This window comes from Erinaceus europaeus, chromosome 14, assembly GCF_950295315.1.
Source record: "Erinaceus europaeus chromosome 14, mEriEur2.1, whole genome shotgun sequence".
In the NCBI taxonomy this organism is placed as follows: Eukaryota; Metazoa; Chordata; class Mammalia; order Eulipotyphla; family Erinaceidae; genus Erinaceus; species Erinaceus europaeus.
This window is the reverse complement of record NC_080175.1, coordinates 78462443-78482677: the sequence shown is the minus strand read 5'-3', so window position 1 is coordinate 78482677 and position 20235 is coordinate 78462443. Positions and strand designations below refer to the sequence as shown.

The window sequence follows — 20235 nt, the reverse complement described above, 5'->3', positions numbered from 1 at the left end:
GCATCAAAGCTTTCTTCAATGTGGTGGGGCAGAGTTCACACCTGGACCATGCATGTGGCAAAGTAGCGCACAGTCCAAGGGGCTGCTCGGTAGCCCACCCTCTTGGTCTCTGGTGCCCTGAGTGGGTAGGTCCCTCTTGATCTCCAGCGCTTATCTCCATCTCATGTAACTTTCCTGTCTCCTGGAGGTTGGAGATGAGCATGGAGGCCACCTTGCCGCCCTCCCAGCTGTGCTGCTTCTACTGCTAGTTTCCTTCTGGAGTGTGCCAACATTTGGGTTCTTTGCTTTAACCCCTCTAGGGCTGGCCCCATGATAGCTGTAATGAGGAGACAGTGGGAGGAGAGAACAGAGGGGCCATCATCACCAGCACTATTTCTGTCAATTCCGTCACTCATTGAAGACTAATTTGAAGAAGTATTTGCATAAGGATAATGAGCAGGGGAGGCTGCCTGGGCTTCTAGACTTAAAAGTATAAAGTCCATGGGAGCTGGGCAGTAGGGCAGTGGGTTAAGTGCACATGGTGCGAAGCCCAAGGACCAGTGTAAGGATCCTGGCTTGAGCCTCCGGGTCCCCACCTGCAGGGGGGTCACCTCACTAGCGGTGAAGCAGGTCTGCAGGTGTCTATCTTTCTTTCCCCCTCTCTGTCTTCCCCTCCTCTCTCCATTTCTCTCTGTCCTGTCCAGCAGCAATGACCGCAATGTTGGCAACAACTAAGGTAACAACAAAGATAAACAACAAGGACAACAAAAGGGAAAAAAACAGCCTCCAGGAGCAGTGGATTCATAGTGCAGGCACCAAACCCCATCAATAACCTTGGAGGCAAAAAAAAAAAAAAGCGTGAAGTCCTGTGTTGCATCCTGCCCCCCCATCACATGTGCTGGAGTGCTTTTATAGTGTGTCTGCCTGTCTGTCTGTCTTTTTTCCTCTCTATCTCTCATGAAATAAAAAAATATATATTTATTTTTAAAAAGAGTAGGGGAGGGGGTCGGGCGATAGTGCAGTGGGTTAAGTGCAGGTGGCGCAAAGCACACCGACCAGCATAAGGATCCCAGTTTGCGCCCCTGGCTCCCCACCTGCAGGGGGGTTACTTCACGGGCAGTGAAGCAGGTCTGCAGGTGTCTATCTTTCCCCCTTTCTGTCTCCCCTCCTCTCTCAATTTCTCTCTGTCCTACCCAACAACAATAACAGCAATGACAACAATAATAATAGCGACAACAAGGGTAACAACAAGGGCAACAAAAATAGGAAAAGTAGCCTCCAGGAGCAGTGGATTCATAGTGCAGGCACTGAGCCCCAGCAATAACCCTGGAGACAAAAAAAAACAAAAAAACAGGGGACTAGAGAGTCCCTATAGTGGTTATGCAAAAAGACATTCATGCCAAAGGCACCAAAGGTTCCAAGTTCAATCACCAGCACCACCATAAGCCAGAGTTCTGGTAAAATAATAAAAACGTATAAAAAAGCGTGGGGAAGGGGCCAGATCTCATACTGTAGACCAGACCACACATGCTACTGTGCACAAAGACTTGGGTTTAAGTTCCTGGCCCCTCTGTGGGAGGGGGGCTTTATGCGTGGCAGAGCAGGGCTGTAGCTCTCTCTCTCTCTTTCTAGCTCTCTGTCTCTTAGTATCTACCAAATAACAACAGCTGGAAACAGTGGAATTGTGTAGGCACTGAGCCCTAGCAATAACCCTGGTGGAAAAAAATAAAACAAAATCAGGAGAGAAAGAGTAAAGATCAAAAAACAAAACAAAACAAAAAACTTCTTCAGGAATTTGCTTACTTGCTTACCTACTGTCGTTGTCCGTCACACTCATTCATATGTGTGTTTATACGGTTGGCCCTCTTCACCACACACTCCCCCTAACTTAAGGCTACTTGTCTGGACCTCCAGTTCCTTACACCCTAGTAATGCTTAGCCTTGTTCAATGAATAAGCCGTAGTTTTCCTGTCTACTTCCTGAAAAATGCTACCTCCTGGATTGATTTGTTCTCACCTCTTCCCATTCAGAAAGAAGATCTTCAGATGTATTTTAGATATCATCAGAATCTGCCCCGAGCCACAGCAATCTGGCAGGAATGTGAAGACTGCGCCTACTTTGGGGTAACGTGGAGCTCACACAGTCTCCCGCAGATTGGTTTCCCTGGGCAGTGTTTCTAAGTGTTTCTGGACACATTTCTCCAAAGAAATCAAAAATATGAATGAGGTAGAGGACTCTGGCATTAAGACTTAAATTTATTAAAAGTCTCTTTCATTTTGCAAGTATATATTGGGAGTTTCAGTGCTCCCCTAGGTCTCTGTGAGACAAACAAACAACTCAGAGTCCTCTCTAGGATAGGCTGGGAAAATGGAACTGAGTCAGAGGTCACACTTCCGGGGCTCCCTGGAAGGATATCAATAAGCCACCAGCTATCCTTCAGCATTAAAATGGCTGAAATAAGCCCCATGTCCCAGCTCCAGGACCTGCTGCCTCCTTTTCAGAAGGATTTGAAGAGCCTGGCTGATTTCCACTGTACTTGCTTCTAGAAGTGACCCTGCCACCCCTGGCAGGACAAAATGTCACCCAAACCTCAGTGACATCATGCAGCTGGTTGGCTCCCCTCCCTGCTGTCTCTGAAGAGCCTGTTTTTTGTATCTTGAGTGTCACCGTGTTTCTCCTGTGTCTAAGTTGTTTGCTTTATATTGTTGTTTCTGTTTGGCTTTTAAAGGTCTGTCAGCGCCAGTTGGACCACAGTCTCCCCCTCTTTAAGTATCTGAGAGGACCCAGTCAGAGGCTGATGAAATATCAGGTGCTGCTGAAGGTAAGGGCAGTGGAGATGTGCTTCTTTCCACTGGGAAGCTGTCAGTTCCCCCCAAAATTAGGACTTTGTCTTCCAAAGGGGAAGAAGCCTTCAGGCTTTTTTTGATCTTTAAATCTAAGAAGCTTGCAAGGCTTACAAGTATGAGGTTCTGAGTTTGATCCCTGGCATCACATGTGCCAGGGTGGTGCCCTCATTCCCACCCATAAGTAAATTTTAAGGAGGGGTAGATGGTGGCGTACACATGAGCATGCACAAGGGCCAGGGTTCAAGCCCCCTGGTTCCTACCTGCAGGAGGGGAAGCTTCATGAGTGGTGAAGTAACACTACAAGTGTCTTTCTCTATTCTCTTTCTCTATATAATAAATAAACATTTAAAAAAAAAAACACAATCAGAATAAAAAGGGCCTGTGGAGTCAGGTGAGTCCAACATGTAGCCCAGGATAGGCATCTTGAAGGAGCCTAGCTTAAGGGTTGAGAGGCCCCCAGGACAAAACGGGGCCAGGAGATGCAGCCACATCAGTGGCAACCAAGGTGTCAGGTGGCCTGAGCGTCTACTGTTAAGCGAGACAGCCAAAGGTAAGCTAGCACCTGCTCCGTTTTACAGCTGAGGCAAGGAACTTCTGGAGTAGAAGTGTGACTGTCCCCAAAGACATGATTCTGGGAACGTTCAAACAGTGAGAGGGAGGTGGCAAAACTGGCCTCTCCTTTTGGGACATTTGTCTGTACCCTTAGCTTGAGGGTCTTTCTCAAGAGCAGTGTAACAGGATGAAGCTTGCTGTGTAGAACCTGTCTGTCCATCCGCCTGTCTGTCAGTTCTCTCTGTCACCAGCACATCTGCTAGGGAACACCCCCAGATATCCCAAACAGGTTGGGGGAGGAAAGGGAGTCTGTCAGTGTGAACTAAGGGAAAGGTTCGGACCGCTTCAAGTGGCAGTTGTGAATTAACCTTCATCACTTTTGATTTCGGTTCATACTCCCAGAGGGGAAGAAATGATAAGCAGATGACCAGAGAGCTCTGAACTCCAACTCCATCAGGACCTGGAGAGGGAAGAGGAAAAAAAAAAAAAAGGAATAACATTCTAAAGTCGTAATAGGTGTAAGAGACTTAAAAAGGCAGCATCATAGTAAAAAGGGGAGGAGCTAATATAAATAAATATAGACAGATAGCTGTAGAAATAACAGTCAGCCCATATCTTCAGCCTCGGGAGAACTACCTCGGGTATAGAATTATACCCCTATTATCTTAGATAATATTAAGTCACTAATAAGGTTAAAAAATAAAATATTATGCATATTTTAGGGAAAAGTCATTCCTTTCCAGTGACTACAGTCTCTGTATAATAATTTAAAAAATGGTCCTGGGAGTCGGGCGGTAGTGCAGCAGGTTAAGTGCAGGTGGCACAAAGCACAAGGACCAACATATCCCAGTTCGAGCCCCCGGCTCCCCACCTGCAGGGGAGTCGGTTCACAGGCGGTGAAGCAGGTCTACAGGTGTCTATCTTTCTCTCCCTCTCTCTGTCTTCCCGCCTCTCTCCATTTCTCTCTGTCCTATACAACAACAACGACATCAATCATAACTACAACAATAAAACAAGGGCAACAAAAGGGAATGAATAATAAATTAAAAAAAATTTTTTTAAATGGTCCTGGGAGAAAAACCAAAGACATTCATTCTCAAGGCTCTGAGGTCCCAGGTTCAATCCCCAGCCAGGGCTGAGCAGTAGTCTGGTCTTTCTCTCTGTGTATATATCTCTCCCATTGAATAAATAAAATATTTAAACAATAATAATTTAAAGAATAAGACCCTGGTGTTCACTTTTCCATGTGGATTTATTTAATCTCCATGGTCAGATAGATGTGACTGTGCTGGAGCTCTGGACTGGGAGACAATAGGGAGTTGAAGGTTGAGCTAATTGCCCAAAATCTGCCCTCCAGGAAGCAGCCCTCTCTCAGCTTTGCCACAAAAATTTTGTCCTTCAGATTCCTCTCACTGTCCCATCTTTACTGCTAGGTGGACTTTAGAAATGGGAGTGGAGCAACGGTAGCACAATGGTTACACGAAAAGACTTTCATGCTTGAGGCTCAAAAGATCTGGGTTCAATCCCTACCCCACTCCCCAAGATGGAACTGGGCAGTGCTCTGGTATTTTTTTAAAATGAACCTTTTGAAATGGGGAGACAGCATAATGGTTACAAATAAAAGAAAAAAAGGGGGTCCAGGCAGTGGCACACTTAGGTGCACACATTACCATGCCCAAGGACCAGGGTTTGAGCCCTAATCCCCACCTGCGGGGGGGGGGGGAAGCTTCACGGGTGGTGAAACAGGCTTGCAGGTGTCTGTTTTTCTCTTCCTCTTCCAATCATCTCCCCCTTCCTTCTAAATTTATCTCTGTTCTATCAAATAAGAATAAAAGATGCCAAATGTAAAACATTAATTCCCCAATAAAGAAAATTTAAAAAATAATAAAAGAGGGTGAGTCAGGCGATAGCTCAATGGGCGGATTAAGCACACGTGGCACGAAGTGCAAGGACCCTCGTAAGGATCTTGGTTCAAGCCCCCAGCTCCCCACCTGCAGGGGAGTTGCTTCATAGGCAGTGAAGCAGGTCTGCAAGTGTCTGTCTTTCTCTCCACCTCTCTGTCTTCCCCTCCTCTCTCCATTTCTCTCTGTCCTATCCAACTACGACATCAGTAACAACAACAATAATAACTACAACAACAATAAAAAACGACAAGGGCAACAAAAGGGAAAATAAAATAAAAAGAAATTTAAAAAAGAATAAAAAAACAGAGAGAAGAGAGAGAGAGAACAAGAGAATGAGAAAGACAGAAAATGGCCGCTGGGAGTTGTAGATTCCACTGTTAGCACCAAGCTCCAGTGATAGCCCTGGTGGAAAGAAAGAAAGAGAGAGAGAGAGAGAGAGAGAGGAAGGAAGAAAGGGGGAAAGAAAGAGAGGAAAGAAGAAAGAAAGGGAGGGAGGAAGGAAGGAAGAAAGAATGGAGGGAGAGAGAGAGAGAATGAAAAGTAGATATCAGATGTTTTACTGTCTTATCAGAGATAATATGAAATTAACAGCTATCACAGTTGGGGTTTTTTTTGAGTCCATAATGTTTGATGAGTCATGGCAAGCTGATTAGACAATAGTAATATAGTACTTATCAACATACACTAGAAATAGATGCATCTAGAGAAAACAGGAATTTGTTTTCATTGAGTTCATGATTTCTTTTTTTTTAATATTTATTTTATTTATTTATTCCCTTTTGTTGCCCTTGTTTTATTGTTGTAGTTATTATTGTTGTTGTCGTTGTTGGATAGGACAGAGAGAAATGGAGAGAGGAGGGGAAGACAGAGAGGAGGAGAGAAAGATAGACACCTGCAGACCTGCTTCACCGCCTGTGAAGCGACTCCCCTGCAGGTGGGGAGCCGGGGTTTGAACCGGGATCCTTATGCCGGTCCTTGTGCTTTGCGCCACCTGCGCTTAACCCGCTGCGGTACAGCCCGACTCCCAGAGTTCATGATTTCTGTCAAACGAATTGAGTTATGCAAAGTGTCAAATTTAATGTAGGAAGATTTTTTTGCCTCAATTTTGGCTAGTTACATTTGTTTGCAAAGTAATGCATTATTTGTTTACTAGAAGTTTTGCTCATTGCAAGAAGAACATTCCAGAATAGCTGGTCATGCTGGTTTTCTGTGTAATTTAACTCATGTTATAAGAGCAATATTCACTCTTCTTGCCAAATAGTTTAATAAACTAATATTTTGAAAAGTAGCAGGGAGAAGTTGATAAAATGTACAGACTTATAGACAGACATAAGAGGAATAAGATCTGAAGATCTGAAGATCTAGTGTAAAGAAAATACATATCGATACAGTTGTAATACCATATTGTATGTAGTCACTGCAAAAAATTAATATAAATATCTGAAGTCTGAGAAATGTTCTGCATGTATAAACTATTGCATTTACTGTCGACTGTAAAACATTAGTCCCCCAATAAATAAATTTAAATATATATATACATACATACATACATATCTGAAGTGAAGGATGTGTTAACAGGAGGGCAGGAATTCTTTTACTATGAACACATGTATTGCCACGATGTATATTTTAAATATCTTATAATTATATATGTCCATCACACTTCAGTAAGGCAGAAATAAAAAAATAATAACAATGAAAAGATGAATTAATGCCATGAGAAAGTGTTCATGTTATGTAACTGGACAAGAAAAATGAAGCTATAAAATACTGCCACCACTACAATTCTGTTTGTGGAAAGAAGGTTTTGCTGAATTTACCATCATCCCTCCCTCCCCTTTGTGTGACATATTCATGTACATGCCTTGTTAATAGAGCACAGTGGAGATTGTTGGCACAGTAAATCTAGATGGCGTTCTGCTTTTTTTGATTTTCAAAAAGACTTTTGGGATCATGCAGGGTCTGCTGGATTCTGAGTCTCCTGAAGATTTGGAAAAAGTGCCAGGCAACCTTGAAGGAGACTCAACTGAGGTACTGGATCACTTTACAGAACTGATTGCTCATGGTGTTTCTCTGTGGGTGGGAGGAATTACGGTAATTCTGTTTTCCCGGCTTATAATATGTGCCCTGTCACTGACAGTCAGGAAAATAATCAAAAACCACTTTGAAGTGGGGATTTGTGGTGGGATAAATGATAATATGTATATATGTATTTTTTCTGCATAAAATGTCTTAATGATAACATGAAGTTGGTTGATAATATAATGCATACACAATGACTCATTTGGATAGTGTCCTTTTTCCATGTGTATGACTCAAATTTAAGTCTGGGCCCCCCTGCATTGAAGGAAGCTTCAGTGCTATGTGGTCTCTTTAGTGTTCTTTCTCTCTCTTATCTCTATCTTTCGGGGCAAAATTCATACACAAAAGATAGTGCAAATATAAAATCTATTATGGCTTCCTGCATTATTATTATTATTATTTCCAGGGTTATCAGTGATTTGTATTTACTTCTTTGTACATATTGTGACTCACTTGTATACATCACACACTATTCTCCAGAGAGAGAGAGAGAGAACAAATATTAAGAGGTATTATGCTTGAAGAAAATGGTAGCCGTACCAGATTAAGAAGATGTTTGTGGGATGATCCCACTCATAAAAGTTAAGAAAGAAGAACAGAAAGGGAAACACAAAGCAGAATTTGAGTTTATAATATTGCACCAAAGTAAAAAAAAAAAAAAAAAAACCTGTGGGGAGAGTGAGGGTAGATTTTCAGCTACAGTTTAGCGGGTGGAAGTAGGGACATAAACCTTTGGTGGCAGGAATGGTATTGATATACAATGAAAAGGAAGGTGTTTGTGTGATTTTCCAATGGGGTTAAAGCTTCCTATAGAATATTCTAGTATTAACAAGAGCAGCAGGAGGCACACACCTCCAGAAGCGGTCATTTGCATGCCTCCTCTGCCCAGGGTGTATGTGATAATTCACCTCTCGAAATGAGAAGGTGCTCAAGGCTCCGGTAGTAATTTTACAGTGTGGGACAAAGGGAACAAACCCAAGTTAGAGGGCTTAACGATGTCGGTCAGGAATTTCCTGAGAACTACACTACACAGCATAAACATGGGCCCTGGTGTGGCTAGCGGAAGGAGAGGGAATAGAAGCAGTTGAGACTTGACAGAAAGTTAAATTTAGGTGTTGTATAAAGAAGAGGAAGACTGGTTTCAACACTTGTATCCCTCTGTGAGAAAGTATGGAGGGAGCAGGGAGCTAGATGGGAGGTTCCACTAAAGTGATGGTACAGGAACCAAGATGGTGGAAACAGTGAGTTGTGTACACACACACACACACACACACACACACCTATACTCCTAAAATCTTACAGTATTTTAAATCAGCAAGACAATAACAACTCAACACCTTGTTTTTCATTTTATTTTTCTTATATTTGATAGAACAGAGAGAAATTGAGAGGGGAGGAGATAGAGAAGGGAAGAGAGAGTGAGAGCGCTGCTTCACCACCATGAAGCTTCCCCCCTGAAGGTGGGGAGTGGGGGTTAGAACCCAGGTTCTTGTACATGGTAATGTATGTGCTCGACCAGGTGTACTACCACCTAGCATAAGAACTTCTAATCCTTTACTGAGAACATGAACCAGTAAAGTCAGGTGAAAGTCTCATGTCTTTCACCAGGACCTGGAGCTTACATGTTATGATAAAGAAAGGAAGAAGCCAGGGCTGGTTGTCTAGTGAGAACACCTGTCTCTGATCTGAAGATGCTAGTCTGCACTGTGTCAGCAGAGACGAGAGAAACACACAGCCCTGTGCATCCTTTGTACCCTAGATGACAAAGGCATGGGGGTCATTTTAGGAGCTGCAAAGAGCCATTTCTTCTTTGTTGTAGAAAGTGGAGTATTAAGAAGAAGAAGAGGGGCTGGGCCGTAGCGCAGCGGTGGGTTAAGTGCACATGGTGCAAAGCGCAAGGGCTGGAGTAAGGAACACAGTTCGAGCCCCCGGGTCCCCACCTGCGGGGGGGGGGGGGGGTCGCTTCCCAAGCGGTGAGGCAGCTCTGTAGGTGTCTATCTCTCCTCCTCTCTGTTTTCCCCTCCTCTCTCGATTTCTCTCTGTCCTATCCAATGACAACAACAGCTATAACAATAATAACAGTAATAACAACAACAAGGGCAACAAAATGGGAAAAATAGCCTCCAGGAGCAGTGGATTCGTAGTGCTGGCACTGAGCCCCAGTGGTAACCCTGGGGGCAAAAAAAAAAAAAGAAGCCTAAGTCCTTTAGTTTGCGTTTCCCAAACAACAGATATGCCATATAGATAGCACGTGGGGATAAAATACAGAAGCTCTCAGCAAAAGCCTTTTCAAGTTGAAATAGTGATACCCGTCCCAGTGTCACTGGGGTGGAGGCTGGAATATTGGTCATTTGACTTTGCAGTTGCTGCTTTTCCATTTATAGCTGAACCACTGGGGGAAATAGCATATTTGACAGATGCCGAATGTGAACAGTGGTCAGTTGTGCTTAATAGTGAGCTTGCTAAAATTATTAATAAGAGCAAAACAACACAAAACGATGTCTATGGGCTGTGTACATCTTATCTGAGAGACCATGTAAGTGACAGCCCTCGCACTCTGAAATTGACAGGGGCCAGAAAGTGCCTGACTGCGGCACCAAGGGAAGCAATTCCAGCCCGAGGAAGTTTCCATGCTCCTCCCAGAGCCAAATTGCTTTGTGTCAAAGTAACACGTTAATCCTGACTGTATCCCTGTGAAAGCTAATTCATCTTGTCTTGCTTGTTTGTAATAGAAATGTAGCCATGCTATAAAATGCTATTCAGACCTGTGCTGTTCCACTGTTCAGGGCAGAGAATCTTTCTGAAATTATTCAGTTCTCCTGCCCACTAGTGAAATATAGCTCCTCTCATTTCACTAAAAAAAATGCCTGATGGATATCACCTTTTTTTAAAAAAAAATTTTTTATCGTATTTTTATTATTGGATAGAGACAGAGAGAAATTTAGAGGGGAGGGGCAGATAGAGAGGGAGAGAGACAGAGACACATCTGCAGCCTTGCTTCACCACTGGTGAAGTTTTCCCCTTGTAGGTGGGGACCAAAGGCTTGAACATAGATCCTTTCACATTGTAGTGTGTGCTTAATGAGGTGTACCACTACCTGGCCCCTGGATATCACCTTTTGAGTACATAAAGTCTAATGAGTCATGGCAAGTTGACTGGGCAATATTAATTCATTATTGATCAGCATACATGAGAAAGGGATGCATTGAGGGACAGCAGGCACTCACTTTCATTGACTTCATGATTTCTGTCTAAACAGAGTAAGTGGACTGTGGAAAGTGTCAGATTTAATGGAGGAAATCTCACTCCAGGATTGGGAGCTGCCAGCTGTGTCAGTTTCCCCCTTTGGTGTCTTCAGTGGAATCGGAATGCAGAAAGGGGTATGGGAAGAGAGAAGGGCAGAGAGAAGGGAAGACAGTGTAATTCAAAGTGGCAAATGTAAACACTACAGGACAATCATTAGAAAACCTCCACACAACAGACTGTTCTTTGCCTTCATAGGAGTTTTAAATGTCATGTTGCCCAAAGGAACACGACTTTGAATATCGGAATATGATGCTCAGTTATAGATTTTAGTGGGTCCCAGAGGTAAAGAAGAAAGAGGGAAAAGAACATACGTAGAGGGGATGGTTTTTCCCATGTTTTGAAAAACTAGCTCAGTGTGTTTCTGGTATAACAGAATGACAAAACAGCGTCCGTGGTTTTATGGACCTCTTTCTTCGTGGATGCACAATGTACAGAAGGCATGCAGGTGATATTTCTTGTGTGTATTTCTCTTTCATTTAAACCAGCAGGAAATGGTTCTTTAAGGGCAAGGAAACAGATTCACACACCCACCTTCTCAGTCACTTCAGACTGACTGGGCCCCTTGCTCTTTGCCTCTGGGTTTGTTTTCCCTCTTTGCTTGGGGGATGCCTTTTGCTTTTTTTTTTTCCAACAAGATATTTGATTTTCACAGAATGGGCCAAAGAGGAACAGTGATTCAGCATTCTCAGCTGAGTTACAGCAAGCTTTTGCCATGATGGAGGATTTGATCAAGTCCTGTGAGTTGGCCGTGGACCTGGCAGCAGTCACTGGATGTCCGGTAGGTTCCAGAATGACATTATAGAGCATATCACACTAAAGGGAGAGATAACACTATAAACAAGGAGTGAAGAATGACAGGATAGGGGACTAGCAGGTGCACATGCATTACCATGTGGAATGATCTGGGTTCAAGCCCTGGGCCACATGGAAGTGCTTGTAGGGGGGGAAGCTTCATAAGTGATGGAGTGGTGCTGCAGTGTGCTGTTCTCTCTGTCTCTCTGTCTCTCTGTCTCTCTCTCTCTCTCCCACACACACCCCATTGTCTTCTATACTCTGTCTAAAGGAAAGAAAAGAGTGGCTATCAGAAACAGTGGAGTCATGCAGATACTGAGCCCTAGTGATAACTGTAGTGACAAAGGAGAAAAAAAAGGAAGGAAGGAAGGAAGGAAGGAAGGAAGGAAGGAAGGAAGGAAGGAAAGAATAAGAAAGAGAAAGGAAGGAAGAGAGGATGGAAGGGAGGAAGACAGGATGATTAAGTAATGGAATCTGATTCTGGTGGAAGCAGCCTAAATCAGTCAGCAAACTGATACTGTGAAGAATATCAGCATTTTCAGGAAATTGGTGCTGAATTCTTCAGGGTCCTGAATGTTGAGACTTACCACACTATGAAAAACAACATGGAAAAACAAAACAAAATAAACAAACAAAAAAACGCAGAAACTCCTGGGTCAGAATATCTACTATGAGGACAAAGTGCTGAGGAGTAATTGATTTTCTGACTCATGGCACTATTAAAAGATTTGACATCAGTAGGCGGGACTTAAGAAATGAAGGAAAAACACAGGGTGTGATTTAGACCAGCTTTGGTCTATTCCTGCTGAGCAAGGACTGACTCTAAGGGGGGTTAGGTGGGGCTCAGGTGGGAATTGAGGACCCAGTACATGGATGATGGCAGACCAAAATTTCAGCTGCTGGTGGGGGCAGACATCTTTCACAGGGAGAGAAGACATTGTACTCTTGTGGCAAATGTCTTATAAGTCATTATCCCTCCCCCCCTCAATAAAGTGCTTTGAAAAAAGATTTAAAAGTAAGTACAAGTCCTGGAAAATGATGGAAAAGACTTAGTGGGAGTTGTATTATTATGTGGAAAACTGGGAAATGTTATGCATGTACAAACTGTTGTATTTACTGTTGACTGTAAAACATTAATGTCCCAATTACAAAAGAAAGAAAGAAAGAAAGAAAGAAAGAAAGAAAGAAAGAAAGAAAGAATCAGAAAAAAAAAAAAAACCAACATTGTTCCTTTTAGGCTCAGATTGTCTCTGTCAGGATTTAGAAAATGGGTCCTAAGTGAACATTATCATTCACCACAGATCCCAAATGAGTTCCAACGAGCCTATGTTGATCATCCCTTAGCCCAAATAGTGAGGAAAAGCTACCAGAAGAGATATTTATGGGGCTTGAACCCTCTCAACTCCAGCCTCCAGGTTAATTCTGAGTGGATCAGTCCCTAGTATTCCAGGCAAGCCAGCTTCTGAAGCTGTCTTATCTCCTTGGTACTAGAACTAAAAAAAAAAAAAAAAAAAAAAAAGCCGTTTTTTTCCTGGTACTCTTCTGGCCAACATCTCGGAAACAGCCCCGCTGGGTCTGCTCCAATCTGGGCAGGATGCTGCTTCTGTCCCCTGGGACTCCTGAGAGTGCTCTGCATGATTCAAGAGGGCTTTTAGGAATAGGCTGCACGCGAGACAGGATCATTTTCTTGGTGGTAATCTTTCCTTCCTTGAAAAAGGAAAGCCAAGGGAGAATTAAGTTAAATCATTTAGGGACTACTTTCTGTTCTTTTTGTCTTGAGCAAAAGATAAATGTCAGCTATCCCCAAGAGACAGTCATTTCTTTGACTCAAATGCATGTCTTGAAAGACTTCCACAGGGTAGAAAACTCCCAGCTATTATTCTGCATATAAATAACACCGCATACGGAAGTTATGACTCCAGAAAGGAATGATTAAAAAGTGAAGATATTATGGTCTACACTAGTTTCAAGCTAGTTTGCACTCAAGTAGCAAGAACCTATTTATAGAATTTTAGAGATTTTTACACCAAATACAAAGAACCCTTTTACTCCCCCCCCCCCCCCCCCCCCGGCATCAGGAAGAGACTGCTTCATGGTACTCACTTCTGTGGGATACTGAGATGTGGTTTACTTCTCTCTGTTTGGAAAAGAAGCTTTACCTTATTCAATCCAATGCATAAAATAGATGTGTATTGAGAGTCCTTTTAAAGTCTGATTTTTCTAGGAACAAGTTCTAAAGTTGAACAGAAAAAACAAAACAAAAACCCCATTCTTATTTTCTGGAACACATTTATATGACTCAGTCAGGAAGTATTTTTATTGCAAGGTTATTGTGAGCCTAGGGCAGGTATTTTATGCTTTCACTTCCTTTAGTATATAGTATATTTCTGGCTGAATAAATCATCCTAGTGACATAGGGACTGTTTCTGCTTATTTGCTTATTTAGCCTCTCATTACCTGTGCTAAGGGTGGTTGTGAAAGTGAGGATGAAATCAGAATGGAGGCACTGACTGTGTGCTCTGTCCTATCCAACAACAATGGCATCGACAACAATAATAACTACAACAGCAATAAAAACAACAAGGGCAACAAAAAGAAAAATAAATAAATATTTTAAAACAAGAAAGAAAAGATACATAGGATTGAAAAAGATAGTCAAGGGTCATCCTTGGTCCTGCTCAAAGAATGCCACCACCACCTGGTTTCCTTTAGAGGTGGGCTGGCCTCGGTGAAGGTGCCTCATGGCATGTTACCAACCAGCAGGCATTGGTGTATCTGGCGCCCTTCATCAACACTGTGCACAGCATGCCTCTCAAGCACTGGAGGATGCATGTACCTTGAGTAGGAGATGCCCGTGAGCCTCTTGAGTGTGTGGTGGTGCTGAGAAAGTTCATGTGAGACCATCTATAGAAGATGCAGTGCATCTATCCCAAGAGGACCTAGTGATCCCCTCAGGTGACTTGCAGCGATGACAGACTTACTGGAAAAATCAATCGCGTTGCTTAGGGAAGAGCCAGAACAATGGCAGAGAAGACCCAAAGCTGTGGAGACCTAGCAGGTTCTTCTTTCTTTCACCACCACTATAACAGCAGAAACTACAACATACATTGGAAAACCCACACAGAAATGAGCTTAGAGCTCAAAGAAACTAACAACAAAAGACAGAAGCCCAGAATGCAGGTGGTGAGGACAGAGGTTTTCACATCAAAGATAAAGATTCATTCCCCACAGACTCCAGCCACTGCTACTACTACTAGGCTTCAGCACTACTACCCACCTGGCCCAGCTGGCTGCTTCTGCTGCTGTCACTCGCTCCAGCCCAGCCCCTGTCATTGCTGTGCCAGAGCCCAGGCTGCCTCTGATCTCACTTGCCTGACCCAGTCCAGCTGAGCCCCTGCCAGTCCTACCTCCACAGCCCAGCTACCTCTACTGTTGCCTGCCCAGCTCTGGCTGCAAGGTCATTACTGCTTCTATTACAACTCTGTGTTATAGTGAGAGAAAGAAAAGCTGTAAGCCCTGTGGGGATTGCAGTCAGCTTGAAAACAGCCATTGTGGATCCCAGGAAGGAGAGATGAAGACCTTTTCAGACAAGCAACAGCTAAAAGAATTCATTCCATTTTATCCTTTCATTTGATAGGACAGATAGAAATGGAGAGGGGGGGGCAAGAGACAGAGAGAAAGAGAGACACTTGCAGACCTGTTTCACTGTTTGTGCATGCATTCGTAAAGCATCCCCCCTGCAGGTGAGGAGTGGGGGCTCAAACCTAGAACCTCATGGATGGTAATGTGTGTGCTTAACTGAGTGTGCCACTGCCCAGCCTGGAATTCATTACCTTAAACCCAGCCCTACAGAAGTCTGGCGGTGCTTCATCAGGTAGAGCACACGCATTTACCATGTGCAAGGACCTGAGTTTGAGCCTCCGCTTCCCTCCTGCAGGGGAGATGCTTCATGAGCGATGAAGCAGGTCTATAGGTGTCTCTTTTTCTCTCTCATCTTTATCTCCCCCCCCCAATTTGTCTTTGTCCTATAAAATAAGATAGAAGGGGGGGGAAATGAACACCAGGAGCGGTGGATTCCTAGTGTTGGCACCAAGCCCCAGAGGTAACCCTGGTGGTGTTAAAAAAAAGTGTCCCTGTAATAAATATTAAAGGGTCTATATGAATTGAAAATATGAATGATTTCATCCATGGGAGTGGTCAACAGACAGAGCAAGGATACCAGACAAAGTCCCATGAAGACAAGCTGTGGACTCAGACTGCAAGACTGAAGGTTAACAAAGGAGTGAAGAGGGTAGCTGCAAGGGAGGAGGCTGTCAAGTGGACACCACTTGGGTGGTGGAACCTTGGTGCTTTGGTGGGAGGGAGGGAATGGTAACCCATTTTTGAAGAGGTGAGAAATGTACTTCTGAAACATTTATAGGCCTAGATACCAAAATTCCTTCAAAAACAAATAAAAACTGTTTTTGAAATAGGTAGATAAAAATGTTTGAAAGAACAGTGACAAAACTAGACTCACAGAGCTGGGGACTGAACAGTCTCAGGGTCCACAGCAGCTCTGGGGCCTCTGCCTAGACAGGGCAGGGCTTTTACCTGGATGACAGGTGAGAACTCAGACTCCACACCCCTCACACCCCTGCTGTTTTCTCTCTCACTCCTATGAAAAAATTTGTTACCTTTTTATCCTTGAATAGGTCCCCCCCCACCATCATGGGTGGCTTTTCCTCTTCCTCAAACTTCCTACTGACTCGCCCTAACTACTGTGCTTCCTTATTTGTGTATCTGTGTATTCAACCACCTGCCCTCTCCTAAGACATCTGACAACTACAATTCCTGCTGCCTGTTGCCTCCTGCTTAGCTCAGACAAGAAGCAGATATGTAGCTGGTATTTAGTCTCTAAATTGACATCCTTTGATCAATTACCTACCAAGGTCAGGCAATTGCACTAGGTCAGTTTGCACACCTGCAAACAGCTGTGGATGTGGGAGGAGTAAGGAGAGAGTGGAGATCTCTTAGGAGACAAAAACATCTGGGCTGCCTATGACCTTGGCAGACACTCTCCTCAGTGACCTATCACCTATCTCTCTTGGAATGGGCTTAGCTGAACCCCTGCAGTCTACAGCAGGAACATGGTTCTTTTAGGGGAGAAGGCCTATGACTGGGAGTGCCTTCTTCCTCCACAAGGGTTTCAACCTTTACCGTTTAGACATGCATATTTTCCTAAGCTAACAGGGAGAAATTAACACAGGTACTGTAGAGATGACTAGGCCTTGTTGCTCTTTAAGTTTTCATTTTAGAACACTATGTTATTTTTTTAAATTTCTTTATCGGGGAATTAATGTTTTACATTCAACAGTAAATACAATAGTTTGTACATGCATAACATTTGTCAGTTTTCCATATAACAATACAACCCACTAGGTCCTCTGTCATCCTTTTTGGACCTGTATTCTCCCCCCCACACACACACCAACCCCAAAGTCTTTTTACTTTGGTTGGTGCAACATGCCAATTCCAGTTCAGGTTCTACTTGTGTTTTCTCCTCTGATCTTGTTTTTCAACTTCTGCCTGAGAGTGAGATCATCCCATATTCATCCTTCTGTTTCTGACTTATTTCACTTAACATGAATTTTTCAAGGTCCATCCAAGATCGCTTGAAAACGGTGAAGTCACCATTTTTTATAGCTGAGTAGTATTCCATTGTATATATATACCATAGCTTGCTCAGCCACTCATCTGTTGTTGGACACCTGGGTTGCTTCCAGGTTTTGACTATTAAAAATTGTACTTCCAAGAACATATGTGTACACAGATCTTTTTGGATGGGTGTGTTGGGTTCCTTAGGCTATATCCCCAGGAGAGGCATTGCAGGATCTAGGGTAGGTCTATTTCTAGCCTTCTAAGAGTTCTCCAGACTGTTCTCCACAGAGGCTGGACCAATTTACATTCCCACCAGCAGTGCATGAGGGTTCCTTTGACCCCACAACCTCTCCAGTATTTGCTGCTGTTACCTTTTCTGATGTATGTATGACATTCTCATAGGAATGAAGTGGTATCTCATTGTTGTCTTTATTTGCATTTCTCTGCACAATCAAAGATTTGGAGCATTTTTAGAATAGTATGTTATTTTTGAAGGATGTCTACAGTTGACTCAATATAAATGATAAATCACAGTGGTTTGGAAGGTGGTGCAGTAGATAAAGCATTAGACTCTTAAGTATGAGGTCCTGAATTTGATCCCCAGCTGCACATGTACGAGAGTGGTTGTCTGGTTCTTTCTCTCTCTGTCCTCCTACCTTTCTCATTAATAAATAATAACTTTAAATAAATAAATAAATATAATTATAAAAATGCCCACTTACAAATGATGTGCATTTTTAAAACTTTTTAAAGTGTCCACTCTCACTCCCCCGCCAAAAAAAGTCAGTTCATTGGGGGAGATAGTTGTTTACCATACAGTTATTTCTCACTTTCCACATAGGTGTCTTTGAAACACTCCCACAATCAACTTAGGTCTTTTTCCTCCATCCTGCACCAGGGCTCCAATGTCCTCTCCACCCCTTCTTCTCCCAGAGTCCTTTGCTTTGATACAGTACACTACACCCACTCCAGTTTTCACCTTGTATTTATTTCTCCTTGCTTTCCTTGTTAAGTTCTACCCATGAGTGAAATAATTTAGTATTCATCCTTCTCCATTTGTTTTATCTTACCTAACATGATTCCTCTGTAGTCCATGTCCAAATTTCTCTTACTAACTAGCAGAAATCCTATGGATTTATCTCAGCTCGCCAGATCTTGGGAAATTTTTTTTTGTTGTTGTTCTATTCCAAAATATTTTTCCTTCTGCATTTTGACTTAGAGAAGAAAATTCTTGATTATCTGTTTTAAGTGATATGATTTTAAAAAATACAGGCAAAATATCATATTTCTGGCTCAGCTTACTTCACCACCTTTTGGAGCCCAGAAAAGGCAAGATCGTTTCATTCATACTTCAGCCTGGCACAGGAGAAAGGTGGGTTTGCTAGTGGAGGAAGAGGTAACAGAATATATGCCCTTAGAGCGAAATAGAGGGTTTTTTTTTTTAACTGTTCTTTTGGATTACCTTTACACTGTCTATTCACTCTGAAAATGCAGACTTTAATATAATAACCATTCTATTACAGTGCTGTAAAAATCAGGTCATATTAAGAAGTCAGGCGGTAGCGCAGTGGGTTAAGCGCATGTGGCGCCAAGCACAAGGACCGGCCTAAGGATCCCGGTTTGAGCCCCTGGCTCCCCACCTGCAGGGGAGTCACTTCACAAGTGGTGAAGCAGCTCTGCAGGTGTCTGTCTTTCTCTCCCCATCTCTGTCTTCCCCTCCTCTCTCCATTTCTCTCTGTCCTGTCCAACAACTATGACATCAATAACAACAACAGTAATAACTACAACAATAAAACAACAAGGGCAACAAAAGGGAGTAAATAAATATTTTTAAAAATTAGGTCATACTAAAAAAAACTCTTTAGAACAAATTTTAAGTTCTCAGGGGTTCAAGTGCCTGAAGAAGATATTAGGTTACAGATAAAACATATTAGTACAGTTCATCGTGTAATCAAAGTGCTGTATTTCCTGAACATAATTTATATTTTTTGTTTGTGATTAATAGTAAGTTACAAGAGTCTAAGATTACAGTGTATAATTCTGCACCACACCCACCACCAGAGTTCCGTGTCTCCACCCTCCCAACTTCCAAAGAAGTTTGCTTTGTTTTTGTTTGTTTGCTTTTGTTTAAAGTTCATGTGTATAGTTCTCTAAATTCCACATATAAGTGAAAACATCCAATAGTTGTCTTTTAGCTCTTATTTTGCTAAGCACAATTACCTCCAGTTCCATCCATTTTGTCCCAAAGGACACAATATCTTTTTTAAAAATATTTATTTATTCCCTTTTGTTGTCCTTATTGTTTTATTATTGTAGTTATTATTGATGTTGTTGTTGTTGGATAGGACAGAGAGAAATGGAGAGAGGAGGGGAAGACAGAGGGGGGAGAGAAAGATAGACACCTGCAGACCTGCTTCACCACCTGTGAATCGACTCCCCTGCAGGTGGGAGCAGGGGGCTCGAAATGGGATCCTTCCGCTGGTCCTTGCGCTTTGCACCACATGCGCTTAACACACTGCACTACCTCCCTACCCCGTCTGTACAAATTCTCTGTAGATGTTTGATATCAGTTACTTGTCAAATGTGTAATGTGCAAATATCTTCTCCCATTTACTGGGTTGCCTAGTTATCCTTGTGTAGTTTGCTTTCAATGTGTAGGAGCTTCTTTGTTTCATGCAATCCCATTTATTTACTCTTGTTTTCATCTCCTATATCCAAATGCATCTTTGATGTGAAGACCCTGCAAAGTTTCACTAACATTTTCTTCTATATATTTTAGACTTTCTGGTTTAATATCTACATCTTTGATCCCATTTTGATTTGACCTTCGTATATGGTGTTTGGTGATGGTCTACTTTCACTTTTCTACATGTGGCTGTCCAATTTTCCCAGCACCATTTATTGAAGAGACCTACTTTACCTTCTTGTCACATACAAGTGGTTGTATATGTGTGGACTCATTTCTGGGCTTTTGATTCTGCTCCATGATCCAAGTATCCATTTTTATTCCAGTACCATGCTGTTTTGATTACTGTTGCTTTGTAGTATAGACTGAAGTCAGGGTGCAGGATAGTTCTATATTTTTCCTTTTTTCCCATAAGTGCTTTGGCTTTTGTGGAATTTTGTGGTTCTGCACA

General features: G+C 42.7%; 1 protein-coding gene across 4 annotated transcripts in view; it reads left to right on the top strand.

Annotated features, from left to right (window-relative positions):
- The window catches only part of MCF2L2 (MCF.2 cell line derived transforming sequence-like 2), a 201161-nt gene that overhangs the window by 158061 nt on the left and 22865 nt on the right, over positions 1 to 20235 (top strand). For all 4 annotated transcript variants that reach the window (XR_009544755.1, XM_060172039.1, XM_060172040.1 and 1 more), the window contains exons 19-22: positions 2010 to 2102; positions 2708 to 2800; positions 7241 to 7312; positions 11322 to 11447. Coding sequence is in view for 3 of the 4 variants with exons in the window: in XM_060172039.1 (XP_060028022.1) it covers positions 2010 to 2102; positions 2708 to 2800; positions 7241 to 7312; positions 11322 to 11447 (384 nt within the window). In the remaining variant the exon portion in view is untranslated. The remainder of the gene's footprint in view (positions 1 to 2009; positions 2103 to 2707; positions 2801 to 7240; positions 7313 to 11321; positions 11448 to 20235) is intronic.